General features: G+C 36.6%; 1 protein-coding gene and 1 long non-coding RNA gene across 2 annotated transcripts; one reads left to right on the forward strand and one right to left on the reverse strand.

Annotated features, from left to right (window-relative positions):
• Positions 1 to 2,083: 2,083 nt before the first annotated feature.
• LOC111932114 (uncharacterized) lies at positions 2,084 to 22,815 on the reverse strand. The gene is made up of 21 exons (XM_023931045.2): positions 22,582 to 22,815; positions 20,699 to 20,767; positions 18,497 to 18,565; positions 17,994 to 18,062; positions 17,840 to 17,908; positions 16,623 to 16,691; positions 15,471 to 15,542; positions 14,817 to 14,885; positions 14,146 to 14,217; positions 13,204 to 13,272; positions 12,693 to 12,761; positions 10,918 to 10,986; positions 9,926 to 9,994; positions 9,410 to 9,478; positions 7,933 to 8,001; positions 7,160 to 7,228; positions 6,258 to 6,338; positions 5,205 to 5,240; positions 4,008 to 4,044; positions 3,327 to 3,884; positions 2,084 to 2,698 (listed from the first exon to the last, which is right to left on the reverse strand). Exons 1-21 carry the CDS (start codon positions 22,726 to 22,728, stop codon positions 2,457 to 2,459), a joined length of 2,142 nt encoding a protein of 713 aa, XP_023786813.2. The 5' UTR covers positions 22,729 to 22,815; the 3' UTR covers positions 2,084 to 2,456.
• On the forward strand, positions 8,524 to 12,913 carry LOC111932117 (uncharacterized). Its single transcript, XR_002865929.2, has 2 exons — positions 8,524 to 8,689; positions 10,267 to 12,913. It is a non-coding gene; the product is annotated as an uncharacterized LOC111932117 (long non-coding RNA).
• Positions 22,816 to 23,361: the final 546 nt, after the last annotated feature.

The raw sequence follows: 23,361 nt of genomic DNA on the forward strand, positions 1-23,361 counted from the left end.
TAGAAATTAATTTGTTTGATTTTAGATACCATGCTGGATACTTGATAAAAAAAGCCAAACAATCAATAGCTTCAACCTTATCATTTTTAATGCCGAGACTAATTCATACCATCAGAAAAAAATACACAAGCCTGTCTACATTCCAGTTCAGACTCAAAGCGGTTTGCATTTCCATCGCAGCCACCATACCAAAACTGAGCACAAGCATTGGCTTGTTTATCATAATACCATCTGATTGTATAAACACGGCATGGCCCTTGATCTAGCCTTAGCTTGCACCGGAGGTCCACAGTACTTTCTGAAATTAAAAAAAAAAAAAGAATAGAAACCATTCCGTTTGTAAAAGTCAGTTGTATTATATAGATTTTACCTTTAAAATTCTGACTTTGTTTTATTTTTTTCTGCTAATCTTGTACAATAGTTTAATTTTTAAAACTAAAGATGTAAATATTGAAGCCAAGTTACAAGTGCATCTTAGTAGTCAGATAAACTGTTCCTTTACTGGCATGATTCTAGGAATTCCAGAAATAATAGTATTATGGCTCCACATACAAAAAGAGCAAACAAGATGAATATGATAGTTTTTAAACACTTTTTTTTGAAATCTGATTATGTGCAACCAGTCTCATGAGCAAACTGAAATTGTAAGCCAAAGAGCTGTGAGCTAGTTGTATCTGCTGTTTTTACATCTACTGCATCCTTCTGCTGTACGTTTTCCTTGTTGTGTGGGAGAAGAGACAAAATACTGAGAAGAGTATAAAAATCTTGTCTTGCTTTTGTAAGATATTTGTGCTACTTATCTAATAAAATGGTAGTAATTGTGTAATAAGTTTGAATTTAAAACTCCTACAGATACGGAGGACTGTAACATACTAATCTAGTCTCACTCACTTTAATTTAATTTATTTAATACCATGAGATAGAAAACAGTTTTCTATGAAGTTTAATGTTGTGACTAAAATTTTGTCTTTTGCAACTGGTATATTGTCACTTTTTTCGAACAAAAACGTTAGTTACAGAGACTGAGTAAGTTGTGCCACTGTTCCCAGGAAACATGGGAACGTGTTTCTATCACTCTCTTCTGTTACTCCTATCATAATGCACTATTACTGGAACTGAAAATCCCCCAAATGATGAATGAAATACATTTGGACATTTCATATAAAAAGAATCAGCCCTTTACGCACTCAGCTAATTATTATACTCAAAATGACTAAACACTGTTTTTTCCTATTGCTCCTCTGAAAGAGAAATACATTCTTTCTGTCCAATTCCAAAATCACTGTCTTTGTTTTTAATGAAGCCTCCCACCTCTGTAGATTGCCCCTCCTTGTGCTGACTGGCCCACCCTCAGTGAGCATTATGTTCTCTTTTTGATGCCCCTTAGGAGCTCCCTCTTAGGTTATAGACAACTTTACTTTTGCTTTAAGTGGAGAGGTGGGATCCCAATTTTGGGAAGACAAGAACTGCAACTAGACTTGTTATAAAATCCTGAAATGACATCTATAGCACAAACTCACAAAATCTTTGGAAAATGGAACAAAATTACTCTGATTTAAAGCCTTATTAAAATTTAGTACCGGGTGAAGAGAGAACAAAATGATAAACTAGTTGTGATCTACAACCCACCATGTCTTGGTGTGGGGCCTGCAGTTGAAAGAGATGATGTCATCATTTTACTGGATGGTGGTTGTTTAGATGACAATAATGGTAACACAGCTGCAGGTGAAAGTAAGCAGAATGAGACACTGATTTTTCATCAGCCAAAAATGAAAATGAAGAAATGAATGACAATAGAAATACCTCTAGTGTTTACTGTTAGAGTTGGCTGTTTTTCTTCATCTTGTTCCTCTTCATAGGCTTCATAGACTACAGGAGGTACGTTGGTCTGAAATAAGCATTTGATTTTTTTTCTTTTCAGATACAGTGCAGTGTTTCAAAATGAACAAGTCCTCCATGACTTCAAGATTTTCTAATGTTTTTCCTTTCCATTTACCCTGACTTTAGTGTTAAGAACCAGAATTTTAACTTCTCCTGGTTGGTTTACCAGGAAAAGTTGTCATATCTAAATGGGGGATAAATATTTTTTTTTTAGTTGAGCTTTACAGAAGTTTATTTAAAGACTTAAAATTATAATCTACAATTGAGTTCAATTACTGTTCTTAGACTTAATTATAACAGTGTAATTGCTTTTTAATATTGTTATGATTTACACTGTGGCACAAATATTACTGTATTAAGCACAGGAATCCTCGTAACAGTATCAGGAATAAGTTACAGCTATTAGTTAATTGCCTGCAGGCAACATAAGAGCTCTTACTCAGTACAATCAGCTCTGAGCTTTCCAAGTTAAAGTAGCTGTCCTGCAGAAAATTAAGGGAAATTATATAAATTATGTTAGGTGGCACAGAAGGAGATAGACTTTAAATTTCTGCTTGTTAAAGCCTGCTGAATTTTCATACCGGAGCTAATGGTTGAGGAAGATGGCCAAGACTCAGAGGACTTTCTACTGTAGATACTCCAAGTGTCTGTGCTGCAAGTGATTGTCTATTAACATTGTTCTTCTGAAGTATGTAATGTAAAGAACTTGGAGATACTGAATGGAAGGATCGTCCACTTGCACCATTTTCATTATGGTTGTATACTAAGGTGCCATGTTCATCTTCACAAAATTGATTGACTAATTTAGACTCCAGAGCTGTTTAAAAAAAAAAAAAAGTAGAAAACTTATCATACTGAGGAATTCAATGTATTTTTAAAATTTGGATTACTTACATATGTCAGTAATATACACATAATTCAGAACTCCTTCAGATTGTTAACACGCATCTAAGATTATTCCAGACTCTTTGGAGTATGGATTTTTTGGTCACAAATTTGCCATTGTGTAAGTCCTCCATATGGTAGAAAATACAATGAACTCACATATGGGTGTTCATCTAAGCTTACTAACAATTACTAGCTGGTAATGCTAAAACAACTGCTTATCTTGCTGATGAGAATAACCAAGTGAAAACGGGTTATTTTCCTGGGGAAGTGAATGAGTAGCATTTATGACAACGGGTTTCATTCTGATTTACAGTCAGCAGATTTTCAGTGCATGAACACTTAGAAAGCTTAAGTAGCTGTTTTTCTAGACTGGGTGACATTTCCCCATCGGCATGTTGCCCCATAATTTAACACCATAGACAAAGGGGATTTGTATCTCTAGATTCCTATTACTTTTCAGCATCAAAACATATCCACAAAGATTATGCTTCTCCCCCACCCTGCCCCCTTCTGAGAAGCATCAGATACAAAGCAGAATAAAACTTCAGTGAACTCACCTGAGAGGGTGTTAAAGTCATCAATGAGATACATGTGTTCTCTGTCTGGGTCTGAAGCAATCATGTTTAGCTCACGCACAAACTCATCCTGTGTTGGATCTGAAGTATTTACGATTCCTATTGCATACATTTCGATGCTTGCTGCATGGGCCTCTCGAACAACAAGATCTAGTTTTACAGCTTCTCTCTTGTCAGTTTGGCCATCTGTTAGCACAATAGCTACTTTCCGCACCCCTGCTCGAGCACCAGAAAATCCTTCCTGGGTTGCTTTGCGGATAGCAGTTCCTGTGTAAGTGCCTTCTCCCATGTACTGCATTTTTCTAATTGCTCGCTTAACATCCTGTTGGGTTGGATACTTGTTGAGACCAAATTCTAGTCGAACTTCTAAACTGTATAACACAAGGGCAATTCTGGTGGCATTTCTGCCTACAGTTACTCTATCTACTAAAGCAGTTACAAAGTCTTTGATAATCTCAAAATTTTCTGGTCCCACACTCTCAGAGCTGTCAATCACAAATACAAGCTCCATAGGAATTTCCTTACATTTAATACTGCAACCTACAAAGGAAAAATAAAACAGACCCAGATTACAATGACTTGATTTGGCATGCTTTTGGAAAAGTGAGGAATTCAAATGTAAAGAATATAGAATCTGAATGTGACAATTTCCCGAGTTCTTACCACATATCTCTTTAATTAATTTAATTATATCTTCTCTCTGGATGTGGGAAAAAAAAAAAAGTATTTTACAACTTGCCTCTTTCAAATGAGGTATAATATTGATACTAACAAAGATTTTGTTTATAATTAATATTTGTGTTCTACAGTGACTTAGAAAAATCTAACTCTTAAACTTCCAAACTTGTCCTTGGGAATGAGTGCCACATTTTACAATGAACTATTTCATATGCATACAAGAACCAATAACCTGAAAACATGTTAACGTCTCTATCTAAAACAATTAACTCCTTATTTTATAGAATGTTTGGGATTAATTGTTTCTCATTAAAACTAAAAGGCATAAATATTTTAGCACCTGAATAATATCACATCCCTTTTAAATGTACTGGGAGCAGAGAAATAGACCTAACTTTAGGAAGTGTAGGATTGCTTGTAGTGAACTGACGTGCCAGAGCACCAATACAGAACGGAACTGGGAGTTGTCATCCCTGATGTACCTGGCCCACTCTATTACTCAGCCTTCATCAGCACAAAACCCCAAAACTGCTACCTTCAGAGCTGTCTGTTCAGAAAAATGATAGCTTCTGTGACATGTGAACAAAGTGTTTCTCAGTATTAGAGCAATCATTTGTCGTATCTTTTGAAGTGCATGACAGGACTCATCTGGCATTGAATCAGTCTTTCATATACAACCTTTTGCTACTGTTCCTCACCTTCCATCATAAACCATAGTACTATTTATATACTCACTGACATACTTTACTGAATTTGGCTCAACTGTGGAAAAGGCTTAGCAGAAATATAAATAAGTTCATAGCATGATAGAGCATGAAAAGTTTGGAGATATTTTGCTCTTTAGACTCTTAAATACTTGCAAAAAAACCATCCTGCATCAAGTACACACCTGGGTGATCTAACACTACCTGTAAAAAAACATCTAGCAGAAAAATAGCTAAAGTCACCTGGAACTTTTAATTCTATTTCAGCATAAAGTGCATGAGAAAAAATCAGAAATATTTTGAGTTGGTTTTTTTTCTATATCATATATATATATATGATATAGATAAAAATATATTGAGACAGCTGAGACAGCTTCTAATCTGAAAGCTCTTTCCAAAATAATTAAAAGGCTACATTTCATATGGTAGTGTTTTTTATATCTTGTTGTAATGGGATTTAAATAATGAATTTGCTTACTGTTAGACCTTGGTCTCCCTTTGGTCCGGCTTTGCCCTGTAACAGTGAGTGGTAATTAAGCTATTGCAATTAGATAGTAACATTGTAATTCAGAATACAACTTCATCAATCCCATTATTAGAATAATATTTGACCAATAGGAAGTTAAACTAGAAAAAGTGTGCTTCTGATGCATATGCACTGCCTTATACGTGTAGTACCTGCAACCTCCTAAGGTGGTTTATGGGAATTGGATGACCTCAAGTCTCCCACTGGATCGCTGATTGTCAGTTGTCTTTCGCTGCTTTCCTGGTTTTGGCTGGGATAGAGTTAATTTCCTTCTTAGCAGCTGGTTCAGTGCTGTGTTTTGGATTTACTATGAGAATCATGTTGACAACACACTGTTGTTTTGGTTGTTGCTAAGTGGTGCTTACCCATAGTCCAGGACTTTTCAGTTTCCCATGCTCTGTCGGTGAGAGGCTGCACAAGGAGCTGGGGGAGCATGGCCAGGACAGCTGACCCGGACAGGCCAAAGGGATATCCCACAGCATGGGAGGGCACACTCGGGACAGGAACTGGGAGAGTCGGCTGGGAGGGGCCGATCACTGCTTGGGGATGGGCTGGGCATCCATCAGCAGGTGGAGAGCAATCTTATTGGGCATCACCTGGCTTTTTTATGATTATGACTATGATTATCCTTGGTTCACTTATTAGACTGGTTTATATCCACCTGTGAGTCTTCTGCTTGTTTAGGGTTTTTTTCCTTTTTTTTTTCTGATTTTCCTCCCCATCATACCAGTCCTGTGGGGTAGATAATCAAGTGGCTGTGAAGTATTTAGTTGCTGGTTGGGGTTAAACCAGGACAACTGCCTTAAGGAAGAAAACACATCCATGTGACAAGTGGGGTATTAATCAAGTAAATGTCTGTGCTTTCAAAAATTTTTAATAGTTTCAGTTTCTTAAGTGTTTCAGATTATATGGATTATATGTAATTAAATAGAAAGAAGAACACACAATCCAGCTTTGTTTTTGAGTGGTTAAAGAAAGCATCTGTAATAAACCTGAGTTACTCACAGGTTCTCCAGGTAAACCAGGGTCACCCACATCACCTTTTTCTCCTTTTTTCCCCTTGTCACCTGTGGCTCCTCGATCTCCCTTTAAAACCATGGTGGCAAGCAGACAGAAGGTGAAAGTCAGTTTTTGTTACACTTTTCAAATTTCTCTCTAGTAGCCTTTGTTGAATGCACATTAAACTTGTGAGAGTTTAGAGTTAGAAATGAGTTAGAAATCTTCATTAGAGATTATTTAAATAAATTGGTACTTTGTGAACTTTGTTAATAACTTATAGTTTTGGCTAAGCATTTTTATGGGAAAAAATACCTGAAGTGGTTTGAACAGTGAAGTATCTCAAACAACTACATTCAGACTGAGACGTATAATGGGATATTGCATGATGGAAATTATTATCTGTGCCTTAGAAAAATAAGATAACACTAGGGAAATAGAAAAGAAATCCAAGGGTGTCATTGGAATGAATAATGGGAATATCACTCTGAGAAACCTTTTGGCCCAGAAAAGGTGTTTGGCATAGCAAACAAATGTATTAGTGCTTCTTGGTTTCATTTTTAGTAGACTATGGGACTTTGTGCAGCCTTTTGGAGCCATTGTGATCACATCTAAAAACTGATTCCAACCTACCGTTCTCTTTTTCTTAACACTGATGTAGTCCCAAAATTTTGCATAGCAGGTAGGTGAAAGACAGTGATATTAAATACAATATTTTAATAAAAAAATAATAATATAACTTCTAATAACAATAAAACTTCCAATAATCGTATAATCTTCTAGTGTCTGGGGCTCCCTTTACATGGAATTCACATGCCTTCAATGAGTACTGACTGTAAAAGGGCATTTTGAGTGTGTTGGCTTCCATCTAGAGCATTATCTCACTGTTATCTCTGATTTAGATATCGTACCTTCTCTCCCAGAAGCCCATCTCCAGGGGGGCCTCGTGGTCCTGGCATTCCTTGAATACCTTGTTCCCCCTAATGATAATCCAGGTAGTGGTATTAACCCTTTGTAAACATCATCACACAGTAATTTAAAATGTTCAAAGAGAAACTTTTCAAACTGCATTTTAACAAGCATCTTGAGGCACTTGAGACAATTTATTGGCTAACTTATATTTCTCAAATACTTCTTCTGTATAAAGAATACAGTTATGAAAACCCACATGATCATTATTGGATTTAATTTTAATTTGATTGTAATTTTATTTTTTTCCCTCTTTATATCACATTTTATTCCTTTTCATTCTGCCTTTCTTACCTCTATCTTTTGAGTCTGTCTCATCTGACCAATGCTTTGGATAAAAGGGCATATTGCAAAGAAAAATTAATAGTACACACAGATTCAGGAGGGAGGCTTTTTCTCTACTAAATAGAGTGGTAGTACACATAACTAATTCAGACTGTTTCTGCAAGCATGAGAGTTGAGGGAGTGGTATTTTAAATTTTGTAAAGGTATCTTTAACTGGTAAAAGTTCATTCTTCCTTTGTCAACACACACATGCTTGGACTAGTTTGCAGTGGTAGACAGAACATACTTTGCAGGTGCTCACATTATCCTTCTCATTTTCCAGCCTTAGGCTCTCTTCGTATAAGAAACAATGTGAAATCTCCTTAACACTGTGATGGTCAGATTGACCACTCAACACAGGTTAAATATTGAAGACAGTGAATGTTTTTACCTTAGTTCCTTGAACACCTTCACCAGGAGGTCCCATAGAGCCAGGTGGCCCTGGGCGTCCTATGGTTCCCTAGAGAATGTTCATAATAAAAATACACAATAAATTGTTATACCACTGTGTAATTTCTTGCTCTTCCTCTACCAAAGATGTGTTTTTATAAGAAGTGGGAATAATACTGTTCTAGCTGAGGAGTCTTTTTGGCCTTTATTAGATTTTAATAATATAGTTTATACTTCAAAGGAGTCACTTGGCTTAATACTTAGTGAATATGAATCTCCTTGCTGGTAGAGATATATGCTGCATTGAAGGATGGATTGTATTGGTGGGACATTGGGAACTGAATTAAAATTTAAAAGAATTATTACTGGTTTTTGTTACTTTATTACTGTTTTTTTATCTTTTACCACCATTACACAGTAAGGCCTATATGTACACATACTAATGTGGCATTGCAAATAAACACTAGTTGCTAATTTAAAAGCTAGTTTTCAATAGAACTCTAGATAAAATGTTCCCATTCCATGTTACTCACAGGAAGCAACCAAGACCCACATAATACATAGTAATTTTATGTCCATACTGCTGTTCTAGTATCTCTGCATGAAACTCAGTGTCCTCATTTGTAAGGATCCCATGCTCATGTCATTCCTCTGGACTAGTACTGCCTGAGGAGGTGCTTCACCACTGCTTTTCTCTGGACCCCACTTTCCTGCCAGTGGGAACTGAATCTCAGGGACCAATGAGCCACAGTGTGCAGGTAACTCATGGTGCATAATCTTTGCATTTGGCATTGTTGAGTTCCTTTATATTTACATTCAAACCAGTTCTTTTGTATTCAGTAGATTTTTAAGACAGCTGTAAGAGCATGAGAGTTTCCAGTTTGGGAGGTTTCACAGTGAAAATTGCTTTTTATTTAATAGTTACAGTTATTTTTGGGCCTTTGTCATGGTTTCAAAATAATTACAAAAAATAATTCTTTTTGCAGGGTCATACTCATCATCATATGATCCTCATATTGGTTATTAGATGATTGTTTGATTTATACAGTAAAAAAGAGGAATTAATCCCAGAAGAACTCAACAGAAGTGCCTATGGCTGCAACAATAGTATAGGCAATATATACTAAGTACTTGCCCAGCTCTTAATTTTGACCAATGCTGGGTCTGAAGAAATGTTTTCTATTCAGTTGCAGCTATTGTTTGCAGGAGCTAAATGTTTTTCACTGGTCTTCACTGCAAGGTTATCACCTTATAATTTATTATTTGCAACCACAAGGAGGTTATGGTTTATGGCTAGTCACCAGAAATATTTTTGATTTTCTACAAAATAAAGCTTATTTGTTAGATTAGGTGTTTTCAGTTTTCTGAAGACAGAAAACATGTAGATGTCTATGCATAATCATGCATTTGTATAGTATACTTTTTCCTCCTGATTTAGAAATTAGACAAAGAGAGACACAATTGTTTAGATCTCTTACTTTTGGTCCTGGCAGGCCTTTTCCTGGGGGTCCAGGAGGGCCAACTGGTCCTCTACTGCCAGGATCACCCTGAAAGCCAATACTTTAAGAAATAAGTAGTGAATACCAAAGTTTAATTTATCTCTAAAATTCCAAGCATCTGTTATACCCAAAAGGGACAGAGAGAACTATTGAACTGCACTGTGCAAGTCCAAACAATGCTAACCCAACTATATTGCTGGCAGGGCAAGAAGGTTATTTGGGATAAACAGTGGCTAGTAGTCTAAACATATTCAAGTCAATTATGCACATTTACACAGGAATTACAATTCCCATAATATAAAATGAACTCTAGATTCCCCAAACCAAATAAACCCCAGCAAACCTAAACCAAAAAAGGTCTACCTTTTATATACTGAGAAGAAAGTTAAAGCTGGGTTAAATAGGTATTCTGACTATGACCTATAAGTAGGAATTGGATCTCTATGAGATAGAGTATACACAAGCATTTGCTTTTCTAGAAGTTAAAGTCTGTACCTTAGGTCCTGGTAGTCCAACTCCATCTGGACCTTGTTCACCAGGAATCCCAGGGAGGCCTGGCAATCCCTGAAATTGTATGCACAGACAGAATATAAATTTAATTTACAGCTACATTTACATTAGGATCATTTGCATGTGTGTTGCATGTCATGCAGGGGATTGAATGTGTTTGAAGGTAGAGGAGTCTAATCTGGAGAGGCAGTTGCAGAAGCAGTTCTTCATCAGGTTGCACAAAAATATCAGAAAGTATTATAAATCAGTTTACAATTTCCATGTTGATATTTGTTAATTTTTGTTCCTCACTGTGGCAATGCAAGCACTTTTGCTGTTGTCCTTAGCACAGGCAAATGCAAGTATGTGTGATCCGAACTCCCTCACTGTAGCCAGCGATCCTTCTGAGACTTCCTTGCTGCAGCAGGGGTGGTGCAGCACGCTCATGAGCAGACTGCATATGTGAGGCCGTGTCGCACATATGTGCAGGGAAGGGAGAGGAAGGAGCCTTTTCTCTTTGTATCCTTTTTGTAGGGATTAGTTATATCTACCAATAAAGGCCTCTGCAAAGAGTTGTTCTAGCTCTTTGCACACCAGTTGCTTTTTCAGTGGTTCTGGGATGTGTATGGACCTGGCTGCTTAGTTAGATTGCATTTTCCTGTTTGGGAATAAATTTTATATGGTTGGGCAGAAGACGGGACCCTACATGAAGACTTTGAGGGAACTGATTGAAACATCAGTCATACTTTGGATGAAAGAACCCACTTGGAATATGTTACAGTGTGTAATCAAGAGAAATGGAGGACAGGGATGATCTTGTGCTATTTCAGAGGGAGATTTAATTTTCTTCTGTGCTGAAGTGCATTTCCACAGTTGAGTTTTAGGCTTTTTAGGCTTTTAGACCAGCAAATCTTTCCTAGCATGTCACACATGGAGGATAATCCCTTAGGTGTAGCACTTCTTCCCAATTCACATAAAATAAAAAACTATAAACTTACAGGTGGGCCAGGATAACCATCTCCTTTTTGTCCAAAGGGCCCAGGGGGTCCTGGAAGGCCTTGGTCACCCTGATGAAGGCAGGAAAAACAGCTAAGTGAATGCCAAGACAATTGCTAGCAGGAAATTATCCATTAAAGTTAAACTTACTTGGCAAATATACTGTAATTTGATTTTATCTCTCTATCGGCTCATGTATTTCACGATGTGAATTATTATTTTAGGTTTATTTAATCCTAGACTAAGCCAGTGACATTTAATAGTCCTCATGATTTACAGGACCTTTCACCCCTAAGTCACTAATTTTAATATTTTTCAACAGCTCTGTTGTCATTTGTGGCCTACATATAAGAAGTAATTACTTTAGTTGTATTCTCCATATATTTATCATCATTTGTTCTAGGCTCTATTTTCCTATAATGCTGTGGAACCTCATTAAACCTTTTGAGTGTAACAGGATCATCCTATGGGAAATGAACAACTAAACTCCTTTCATGGATCAGACAGCTGGAGTATCTCAGGAACAGTTTTACCAAGAAAACTCAGAGGACCCTAACCCTCCCAGCCACACTGGGGGGGTGCAGTGAGTTGCTTAGTTGCAATAGAATGGATGATCAAGATTGCATTTGTTCCTGTAGCTACCCAAAATATGGGCATTTAAAACAGTGGCAAGAAAAGACCCATGCAAAAATAATTCAAAAAAATTAGACTGTAAAACACTTTACCCTGTATGGCTTTACCTTGTATGGTTGTGTGTCTAAGAACTAAGCAAAAGCAGAACAACTAATGCTGACAGAGACAGCAAGAAGTGAAGATTGTAGTCACAGAAACATGCAGTATTGCCCAATTGAAAGAGTTTTGCAGGGGCTTAAGGCTGAGGGAGAGAGACTTGCAGCTCTGAGCAAAGGGTATGCTTCCAGTTGATTAATTCCTGTTAGATCCCTCAGAAATGAAGACAACATTAAGTTCTCTGAATTGACTGGACTATACCAGAAAATTATGTGATTCCATCAGCATAAGCTCCTCCTGATGAAAATAAATGTAAAAATCTTGAAAACCATCAACTGATCAAAAAAGGATAGAGATTGTCATGTTTCTCATACTTCTGTTACTCTGTTCAATTCACTCAAAGAACAAGGGATTAGGGATGTATTCAAAACTACTGTCAAACTCACTAATAAAAAACAGGTAGGGGAGGGACAGGCAGGATCCAATATATTTGGAGAAACGCAGGTTTGTATGTCCTGAGTTTCTTTGTCTGCAGACAAAATCTTTCCTGGAATGAAGTGTGGCTTATGAAAGTTGAATCTAGGTACCACTGAGGCAGTACTGGAAAAGTCATAGATGAAAGCCATTAGAGATTAGCTGCATATTCATGTTCTTACTCTATTACCCTGTGTCAAAGTTATGAATGATGCAAAGGAGCATGGCTGAGAAAAATTAACTACATGCTAATTAATATGTAGGCAGTTGTAAGCAGGGTTAATCGTGTGTTTCCTCTGAATTCACTCCTCATCAGTTAGAAACAATCATTCTTCTCCTGGTTCTCTGCCATCTGAAAGCAGACAGTTCACAGACTCTATAGGATTGACCATCTATGGTTTTCCAGCTCTGCAAATCTTTATACTCTGCCAGAGTATACTCTGCCACACATTAAGAACTGTGGAACATTTCAGTGGAACACTGTGGCCATCCTAGATTTGTTGTCACTTCACTGAATTCCTCCTGCCTTATTTTACAGTTGTATCAGAAATTAGTTTAACAATTTAGGAGCTACCTTTGCCCCAGGAAGCCCGAAACCTGGTTCTCCAATTGGTCCAGCAAGACCAGGTAACCCAATTTCACCCTGCAATGAAGAAAATAAATTCTCTAGTTACATATCTTATTAAACACCACAGGCCGTGTGTTTCTTTTATACAAATTCATATATAATGAACATAACAGCTAATTTTATTTGTTGCTGCTGCAAACATTAAACACAAAAATCATAAATAAAAATGAAAGAATAAATAGAATGAAAATACAAAGAATAAACAAAAGTGTTTTGATATCCAAGGTTATTCAAAATAAAGAAATGAACAAAGGTAGGCCACATCTCAAGCTGCCATACAATTAATACCAGGGCACAGTGGTAACTAGACTGGATACAATCCACAACTCTGTTCATAGGAAAGGAGAAGTTTTAGTTGACTTCATAAGGCTGGAATTGTTTACACAAATATTAACATAACCCACTTCAATTTTCACCCTGGGTTTCTAAGCACTTGGAGATGTAATGTGGATGGTACCTTTGGTCCAGGCACAGATCTTCCAGGAGGGCCTGGCATTCCAAGGCGTCCTGGTGTACCAGGCTCCCCCTGTAGAGAAAGTGGGAGAGAAAAACAATGGATTTTTCTGAAAGTGAGCATGACCATCACATAGAGAAAACATTTATGCAACAATTTACATTTAATTCCATTAAAATTCTGTTAGTATTTCTAATAAGCTATTGTGTGCAGAGATCAGTCAAACTATTTGGAGAACTAACAACCATATTCTGTTTTCTCCATGGAAATGAGATTCTTCTCACTCACTGAACAAACGTGTTTTTAGCAGTCCTTTTCTTAGTGTATTAAAAACTTGGTCCACCACATACAGTGCTCAAGACTCCCTGCCCTATCTGTGTAGGTACACTGAGAACATATATATATTTCTGTTAGAGTAGATTTTTTAAAATGTTTCTTTCAGTGTACTTTTTTACTTCTTTCTCATTTTATTTTTGTGGAAATACTCTTGTGTGTAAAAATAGTGAAAGAACAAGAAACCGGAGGAGAAACCTGGAGTAGCTCCTCTCTCACCTCCAGTAAGTTCTGAGTATTTTAACAGAAACTACAAATCCATAAAAGAATATCAGCCATTAGTCAGTGTAAGGTCTAATAAAGTCCTGTCATGTATTTGTATGCCATACACCATACTATCTTCTCAAATATTTCAGTATAAAAAGATCAGTATATACCTTTACCTTTTCCAAACCAACAGGGAAGCAATATGGTAAATGCAAAGGTTTTTAAAATATACCACTAGATGTTGATAGGGATCATGATGATTCTTGTTAAGAGAAGCCTTTGCTGAACTTTTCTGAAATTATATTTTATGAAACGAGTTCATTCTGGAACAGTTGTTTCTGAGATCTAGAACAATGTACAGCTTTGGGAGACAATTTTACATGTATAACATAGTAATGAACTCACTTTAGCTCCAACAGGTCCAGGCACTCCTGTTGGTCCTGTTAATCCACGTATTCCTCTCTGTCCTTGATCTCCCTACAAAAATGGAAAATGTATGTCACAAATGCCAAGTAATTCAAGAATGTGCTAACGGAAATCTATTGTAAATGTCAGTGAAAGATAGCAAACTTCTATTTGTAGGTGGTGCACATGAGCTCTTCCTATTGCCTTCATTGTAAAGTCAGTTAATTCTGCTCAGTAATTGTCCTGTTTTGTATTTGTACAATTAAAATGACATAGATTTAATCTGAAATTAAATAAACCAGTTTACCACAGAATACTATGAGAAAAATAAAAGCCAAAAGGAATCTTAAAGGAAGAAAAATAATCAAAACAGGAAAATATAATTCACTTGCTAGTACTTTTTTAATTTGAAGGCAAATAGGGCCAATCAACTGATCACAATGCCCTGTCTGATTTACCAGAAAAGTTTAGAATAGTGTAAAGTTCTAAAGATAATCTGCTGCTCAAGCATATTACTAGGCAGTAATAATTACAACAAAATGAAACAACTATGAGTCCAGAATAATATTTTTTTTTGTTACTTATATTAGACAAAAAAAAAGAGAGGTCTTTGACAACCCTATTCCTGGACATTACCATTTTCAATGACACCTTCAGTAAGAAATCCTCACCTTTTCCCCCTGTATTCCAATCCCTGGAGCACCTTCAGGACCTCTAAGACCAGGCAACCCTGGTTCACCCTTGAATAGAAAAATCAAAGGAGCACTGCATGTATGATGATGCAAGACAAATTTTGTATTCCCTTGAATAAATTCATTAAAACCATAGACCTTTCCAAATCAATGACAAAACTCCCAGTGATGTCAGGTGTATCCAGGGGATTTTTTTCCCATATTCAGAAGCAAGCACTGTACAATTCATGTGGAATCCATGAAATAGCACATTTCCTTAGTGACAGCTGAACACTCTGAGTATATAACCTTAAATAATGGGGTTCCTGAATCTAGAAAAAAACACAGTCAGAAGCCCATGAAAGCTTGTCCATAGCCATTTTAGTGGTTTCCCTTCTGAGCTGCAGGGCATTTAATGAATTACAAAAAACATACAATATTACACAAGGTAAGGCAATGCCCCACCCCAAAAATTATAAAAGGTGATATTTTTCCTACAAAACTATATTAGAAAGAGATTTGTTTTTCTGAAAAATGTGGTACTTTTCCCCTTGTCCATGGACACTCTCTCTTCTAGATTTTGGTGTTAGCACTGTGAGAACAGTAGCAATGTTTGGGGTGAAGCAGATAGACTGCAGAGAGAGATGAACTAACCTTTTGTCCAGGGGCTCCATCTTCTCCTGGAAGACCAGGCAGACCTGCCAGTCCTGAAGACCCTGGATCACCCTGACATCAGTAAAAAGTAAGTTCTTCTATTAAATTCAAACTTGGTACTATTCCTTCTCTGAATTAAGGAAATCTATTTAATTTTTTCCTAAACTTCATATTTGTAGAAAATATTTATGCATATGAGCTGAAGTCTTATCTTTTTTTATAAAGACAGTTCTTATCACTTGGTACTGTCCTACTGTCTGATTGTTTTGAACTGTGCATTTTATCTATGCAATACAAATTATTTGGTATTAATTATTCAGCTTATTCTTAATAATGCCATCATTTCATTAAGTGGCAGCATTTTGAAGTAAACATCAGATAGAATTGACTGCTACACAGTGACATCTTGTTGATGAATATCAATGCAAATCAATTCATGTCAGTGGAATTATCATGGCCCTATTTATGTAAGAATCAAGAGCCTGACCTGGTTTTAGATGACATGGGATAATTTAGGCTCAAATGGGTTCAATCAGCATTACTGTATGATGTGAAATTAAAGAGAGAAATTGAATAATGTCTTTTCTTTTCCAGCAAAATCAGGACAGCCTTGTGCCTTTCCAGTGTCACAAAAGTACTTTTTCATCCATCCCATATTCTATGTTAATCTGGCTGTTAATGACATAGGGACTGGTTACTATCTTGAGCACAGCTTCCTTTCCTCTTGGCAACTCAATTGTTCTTTCACCAGCACAGCTTGTTTCTTATATGAAGGTGTGAGGATGTAGCTGCTCTGTTTCCATCATATTCTGTGTGAAAAGGGAAGAAGCAGCACAATAACCACTGTTCAGGGCTTTTTTACACCTCTCTGGCTATGGCGCAGCTTATACCTGGGACTGTGAGTTCTGGCAGCTATTTAATATTCTGGATGGTTTACTGGACAGAGCTCTAGGTGAGCTGTGTGCAACGATGACTTGAGCATGAGCCAGGCAGGTGAAAATTTCCAGTCACCATAAGTCTTGCTACATTTTTACAGAACAGATTTTATTTCTAAACCTGTTTTTATGTGGCTTCAGAAAGGATACTCAGGAAATATAAATTTATAATCCAAATGAATAAATAGATTAAATAATTCCTCTGTTAACAATGTACCTTAGAACCAGGTTCTCCAATACCTCTTTCTCCTGGCACTCCAGTCTCTCCTGGCAAGCCTTGTTCACCCTTAAGCAGATATTAGTTTTTAACAGCATTATAATGAAAAATATAAAAGCATATGCTTCATTACTTAAATTTTAAGAAAGATTAGCATGATATTGCCTATAGAAAGATGTGTTAAACACTTGGTCACAAAGATTGGGAATTTGCCACGTGTTTTGAGCTGTCATCAAAGAGCTGTTGGTGGAAATTATTACGGCTATAAATCTATACTTGTATGTCCCTGGGAATCATTCCTGCCAAAGAGCTGAGATTTCAGGAGCATATATGACATTCTCAGACAATTAATTAAATTTTTTTACTTTTTAGCAGTGATAAACATATCCCTGCACAATCATTCAAAATATAAAAGGTGATACTTGCTGCTGCAAAATTCTTTACTTGTCATGGACACTTGACCTACTTATACCTCTAGTTCCCTTTTACCATGCTTTGACAGCCTTCAGTCATTCAGAACTTTGTCTCATCTTTCAGGAAATCTCTATTCCAAACACCTTTAGGGTGATGTCTTTCCTTAAAAGGGTTTTGCGAATCAGTTAAGCCTAAATTATTCTGACAGTTTTTCTTCAGAAAAAGTAGTCTTCCTTACACCTTGGACCATTTTTAGTGTCTAGATACATTAGGTACACAAATTCAGGTGAGACAATAGGTAGCAAGGAAGGCAATCACTAATGTATCTGTGTATATATTTTTCTGGAATGGAAACATACAGTGAGAATAAAAGATGATATGGAAATTGGGATGGCCCTCTCTTTTAAGTGCAACTAGATTTTGTAACAGGTTTATTGCATCTCCACATGATATGTAGAAAGTGCAAGCTGAAGGCAGACAGCCCTCTCAGTGGAACTGTATGAGGCAAAGTGCAGCTCATTGTTTGGTATGTGGTACCTGAAAGCTTCTGTGTGAGTCAAGCAAAAACCTAAATAAATAGCCATGGCATTACTTTACCAAGGTTTTTGGCTGGAGTGGGATCTGCTGTATGGTTTATAATATCAATAAAGAAAACATTTTCCTTCAACTACGTCAATACTTAGACTGGTGTTCAGCAGTCCTATTTAATGTGGATAAGTATAGATAGAAACAGACCATTTCTTGATCATGAAACATAATGGTAAAAACAGCACAGTAGCTTTTACTTCAGAAAATTCCCTGACCTTTGGTCCAGGTATCCCCTGTCCTGGTAGCCCTCTAGAGCCAGGTGGTCCTTTTGGGCCTTCCACTCCCTGAGAAGAGTAGTTAAGTAATTATTAAAAATAAAATAGTCTCTGCTACTATACACTGAAATGTGAGGTGAGGGGAAAATGGTACCTTTTCTCCTTGAATTCCAATTCCAGGTAATCCAATGGATCCTGGTAAACCAGGAGGACCACACTCACCCTGGCAAACAAAGTTCCTTAGTTAGGTAAAGATGCAGAAATAATCTGGGATATCTCCCATGGTAGTCAGTACATGTTGACTTAACTTCTCTTGAAGTCAGTAAAGCTGGGGATCTGACCTTTTATCTTTCACATGTGCATTTATTCCCCATTGGTTCAGTTGCAAACAACTTCTAGTCTCTTTTTCCCTTTCTAAACCTTAACTTTTACCAAGAATCAGATGTTTTTTTCTAACATCTCCTATTTTAATATGAGTAGATATTAAAATGGGTTGGGAGAATCTATTTGGCATAAATCTCAAGTAAATGCCACATTATCCAGTGTCTTTTATGGGTTTCTTTCCTCATTGTACCTCCTCTAGCGAGTATTAACCCTGTATTCCCTGTATTAGATTTATTTGCACTCCATTAAACCCCTGGTGTATTTATTGCTTACCTTTTCACCTTTTATGCTGATGCCTGGAAGTCCACGAGGGCCTTTTGGTCCATCAAAGCCACGGTCTCCCTACATGAAAAAATACTAAGTTGTTAACTGTGGAGACACACAGCTGTTCTCTGAAGTGACTAGAGACAGTGTTTGCTCTGTCATCATGAAAACCAGAATGAAAAGAACCAGAAAACTGCACCTGGATCTGTGTTCCAGGACACCAGAGAGATTATCTTTTCAAAAGAGTTTGCTCTGAAATTTGAGGTTGCTGATGAAAGAGCTGAACAAGCTTCTTTTTTATCTTTCTGCCTACCTCAATTACTTTAGGTCCTGTTCTGCGTCCTCTCAAATCAATGGCAAAAACCACAACTCTTTTAAATTTCTGCAGGGCTGAATATTGAGACTAACAAAACTGAATTCTGCTTATTTTTCTCATGGGTTAATCTCATTGAAGTGAGGTAATGAGGATCTGGCTCCCACTAAGCATTTGCCAGAATGAAGACTAGGTTGAGTGTATTGTTGTAAATGTCACTGTTTTATAAATGTTCATTTACAAAACAGTAGTCTTGGGGAAAGTGCCGGTTACTAATAAGGGTACAGATATTTTGCTTTCCTATACTTCTCTTGATAAAACATGTAGAGGCAGATATTAGCTTGTATAAATTGTCAAAAAATCACCCAAGACAATAAAATTTTACATCCCTGACAGATCTTTTCTATCCTTAGTAATCAATTCTATCATTTTAACTTTGACAGAAATATGAGGATTTCTGTTTAAAATTAAATTCTTTACTCCTGATGCTTTAGAACATCTGCCCTCTTTATCCTTTTCACTAAACTGTGAGCTTGTAGTAAAAAGTCATGAAGAAAGCAACTTTAAAATTTGCTTAGATTAACAAATCACTTGTTTAAAATGTGTTTAAAACAAAAGAACTGACATGCTTAGCAGCCATAGATTGGATTAAATATATGTATGGACTTTGTTGATACATGCTTGGCTCCAGGTTAGACTTGGCAGTAAAAAGCTGTATATTTTTTATGGTATGAAGAGTTCCAATACTGCTGACAGAATTTCACTTTGATAATTTTATTCTGACTATCCATTTCAAATGCTTAATAGTTTGGGTTGGATTATGCATTCATCTGTGTTGTTCCCACTGTGCCTTTTTGCTGTGTTTCAGTTATTAGTTGTAGTGTTTCTTCCCACATGAATTGGCATATCTGTGGCAATTGAGTGATTTTGAAATTAATTGTCTTCAAATTGTATTTTTGCTACTTTTCATTCATGAGATCAGCTAAGTAGATACAAGCCATCAACAATGACACTAAATAATTTATATAATTTCTCATCATAAAATACACACTGAATATTTGAAGATATATTGCTAGCAGCAATTAAATTTCAACTTGGCTGACAACGGTATTGTTAAGCAGAAATTTTAAAGTTTTTAGTAAAGGGGCAGTTGGACTCTGCAGCTGTGAAAGCATTTTTTATTGTTTTCTCAAGCTGAATTTGTGCTTGCATAAAAATAAGCAAACTATTTAGTTGCTCATTTAGTTCATGTACAAGCTGTGTCACTTTGTTACTGTAACCAAAGGTCAAAGTGACAACTCAGCCTAGGAACTGGTTTCCTGTGGGCAGCAAAAGAATCGTCCATTAAGTCCATCCATGTGGTACAACTTCCACTGTCATTACTTTCACTGGATCTGCAAATTAGTAACAGCACCTTTTTTCCCCCACAAACTGAATTCAGTCTTCTGCTAAAATGCATATGCCAGTGGCTGAGGTATGTAAGAAGCTTAGAAGCCTGTCTTTATAGTGACAGCAAAGATCTGTCTATACAAGGATTAAGAAAAAACCCAACAACAAAATGCTAATTTTTTCACCTAGGAACATTTTAATGTTATTTTATTTAAAGTCAAATGCTTGAGGCTGTTTTAAAATTATGGAATTCATTCCAGGCTTAGATCCCACAAATCAAGCATCAGGTAAATTAAATATTGGCTTTACAGCCCCCAAAGGCTAGCTGTGCCTACAAGTCATGTTTGGACCAAGTGAATTTCATCAAATTATATTGGATTGTTTGATGGGAAATTTTAATATTAATTTACAAAGTACTTTCTCAGATTCCTGTGTCTTTTATGGACTTGTTTTGGCATGCACTCATTTAATGGTGCTGCTCTGGTCTTAGAGCCCTTTGACTGCTGTACCTTTGCTCCTGGAAGCCCCTCTCCTGGTAAACCTCTTTCTCCTTGAACACCTTGAGGTCCTTGAGGCCCCTGTTAACAACATAAGTTTAAAATGACTAGAATATGTATTAATCACTCAAATAAACAGCTTTGTGCTCTATATCATTCTTATAAGCATGTCTTCAAATGTTGTTGTAGTTATACTCAGTTATAAATACAACAGTAACACAACATTCCCCGTGAATAAGTGATGAGCATTCTGGCCTATAGCAGTAACAATACCCTTCAGGTTACTAAGAAACCACAGATTATATAGATGAAATTCCTATTCCTTACATTTTGGAAATTTTCACTCCCTAAATTTCCATTTTACAAATTCTTGCTAATCCTTATTAATGTATCAATATAATCACAAGAGACAGAACAAGATTAAAGCCCATGTAGAGTAATGCTGAAAGAGACATAGCTGTAGAGAGATGTGACTGTAATTGGCAAAGAGAGTAATTGTGCCCTTCTCTTTTTGAAAGCTGATCAGATACAAGTACAAAGGGCAAATAACAAAAAATTGCATGTCCAACACCTGTGCATATTGAGCCTGCCTCAGTGTTTTCTCTGCTTTTTGAGTTTTTTTCTCTGATTTATTGCTTGAGTTTCCACATACATCACAGAATGCTGGTAGATTTGTCTCCACATAGCCTAAATATGCTTCTCCTTCTGCACAGAGCTTTAGAATCATTCCTGAGGTAAAAATATTTGTACTCTATTAAGCCATTAAAAGGAACTTCTTTTGAAGCAAATAAACTTTAAAATAAATAAAAGAAACATTTTTAGGTTTGGGGTTTTTTGGTTTTTTTTTTTTTTGTTTTTTTTTTGGTTTTGTTTTTTTAAATCAGAATCTCTTGTTATAGCAGTACTTTTGTGGCTAGGAAGGATTCACATCACAGGCACCTCTTCCCCCAGGGAGTGGGTATTTGCTCTATGGTGTTATTGAAGAGACTGCAAGCATTACTGCCCCACTTGGACTGACTGTCACCACCAGCCTTATTTGTAATTCTCTTCTCCTTGGGCTCTTCAGCAAGAGCTCACTGCTCTCCAATAGTGTATTTTCAAGCAGGTTTGAAATCAGTTCACCTACCAAACAATAATTTTCTTTTTCATGGGAGCACCTCTTATGAAAACTTTATTCCAAATTTTGCCTTGTTAATGGTGAAAAGGTACTTGTGAAAAATCTGAACAAAATTGTCTTGTGGTTCCACTAGAAATCTTTCATACAGGTGAAGAGAAATGAATTTAAGTCTGCTGTATTAAAAACAGCTCAGTAGAAGGTGCTGCTTGAAATTTAGAAAAAAGGACCATAAAATCGACATGCTGGTTTTCCAAATTACCACAAATTACCACAAATTACCACAAATTACCACAAATTACCACGAATTACCACAGTGAGGTTGAGTTTACAACTGCCAGGAAGAGGAAGGGAAAGAAGGAAGAGACTTCAGAGCCAAACCTACTACAAATTCTGAAAGTCTCCTCCTCAAATCCATGCCGATGTTAATGTTCTAGTGGTACTGAAAAGCAGTCAAGTTCAAAGTTATCACATAGGGATTTGCCTGATAGATTAAATCTATCAGGGAACAGATTAATTTATATATTTGCATGGTTTTGCATCAGATGTTATATTTTCATACCTGTTTTGGAGATAAAACAATTAGAAAAGTTAAAAAATTGGAAACATTTCCAGTTTATTGAGGGAAATGAGAGTCAGACAATGTAATATGTATAAGAATGAGAAATAGTAGAAGAAAGAAAAGAGATGGTATAATTTAGCACACATTTTTATGGGGAAGCATGGAGAATTTTTGCTTTCCATCCTGCTTTCCTCTCATCAAATAAAAGAATAGACGTACCATAAATCCTGGCTCACCAACTCCAGGTGGGCCAACAGGGCCTGGTCTTCCTGTCAAACCAGTGTCACCCTTCAAAGAAAGATGTACTTTGAATATGCCTGATTTAGGTATTTTTATGTGTGCAGCATTTAACCACTCATCAGGCATTCTGTGCTTGAAATACTAAATCTAGGAGAATACAGGAATGGCAGAGAAAATCTGAGTGTTCTCAGAGTCATATACCATGCAAGGCCCAACAGGCACTGAACTGGTGCAGTTTAACAGCTTTAGGGGACAGCCTCAATTCTCCATTTGAGATAAGACAATTTTGAGTCTAAAAGATTAATTATTCCCTTCATACACCCAGTCATGAATCACTTACTGTCCTTTCCCAAGAGGTCAGTATTTCTATCATAGAGTTTCTGTTCTCTTTTTGCCAGTCATCTAAACCAACAAGTCTGTTTTGTGCAGATTAATTTCTGCTTAAGACTATGCATGTGTTTTAACCTACTTCTTGGGTAGAGGTTATGTCAAGCATAACTACTGTAAAAAAATCCTTTAAAGTATATACTTAAAATATACTTTTTGTTTGCAACTGTTTGCAAACAGTTTTGATAGCATACAAAATACTTTTCCAGTGCCACAAAATCAGCATTTACGGTCTTGAGTTTTCTTGTGAATCAGCAAGTCTATTAGCTCAGCTGTCTTGGTCCTTATCCTACAATACATGCAATACAGAAGATGAGGTTTTTGTACCTTTGGGCCTGGCAGTCCTATTCCAGTCTCTCCAGGCAAGCCAGG

Source organism: Cyanistes caeruleus, chromosome 7, assembly GCF_971803275.1.
Source record: "Cyanistes caeruleus chromosome 7, bCyaCae1.hap1.1, whole genome shotgun sequence".
In the NCBI taxonomy this organism is placed as follows: domain Eukaryota; kingdom Metazoa; phylum Chordata; class Aves; order Passeriformes; family Paridae; genus Cyanistes; species Cyanistes caeruleus.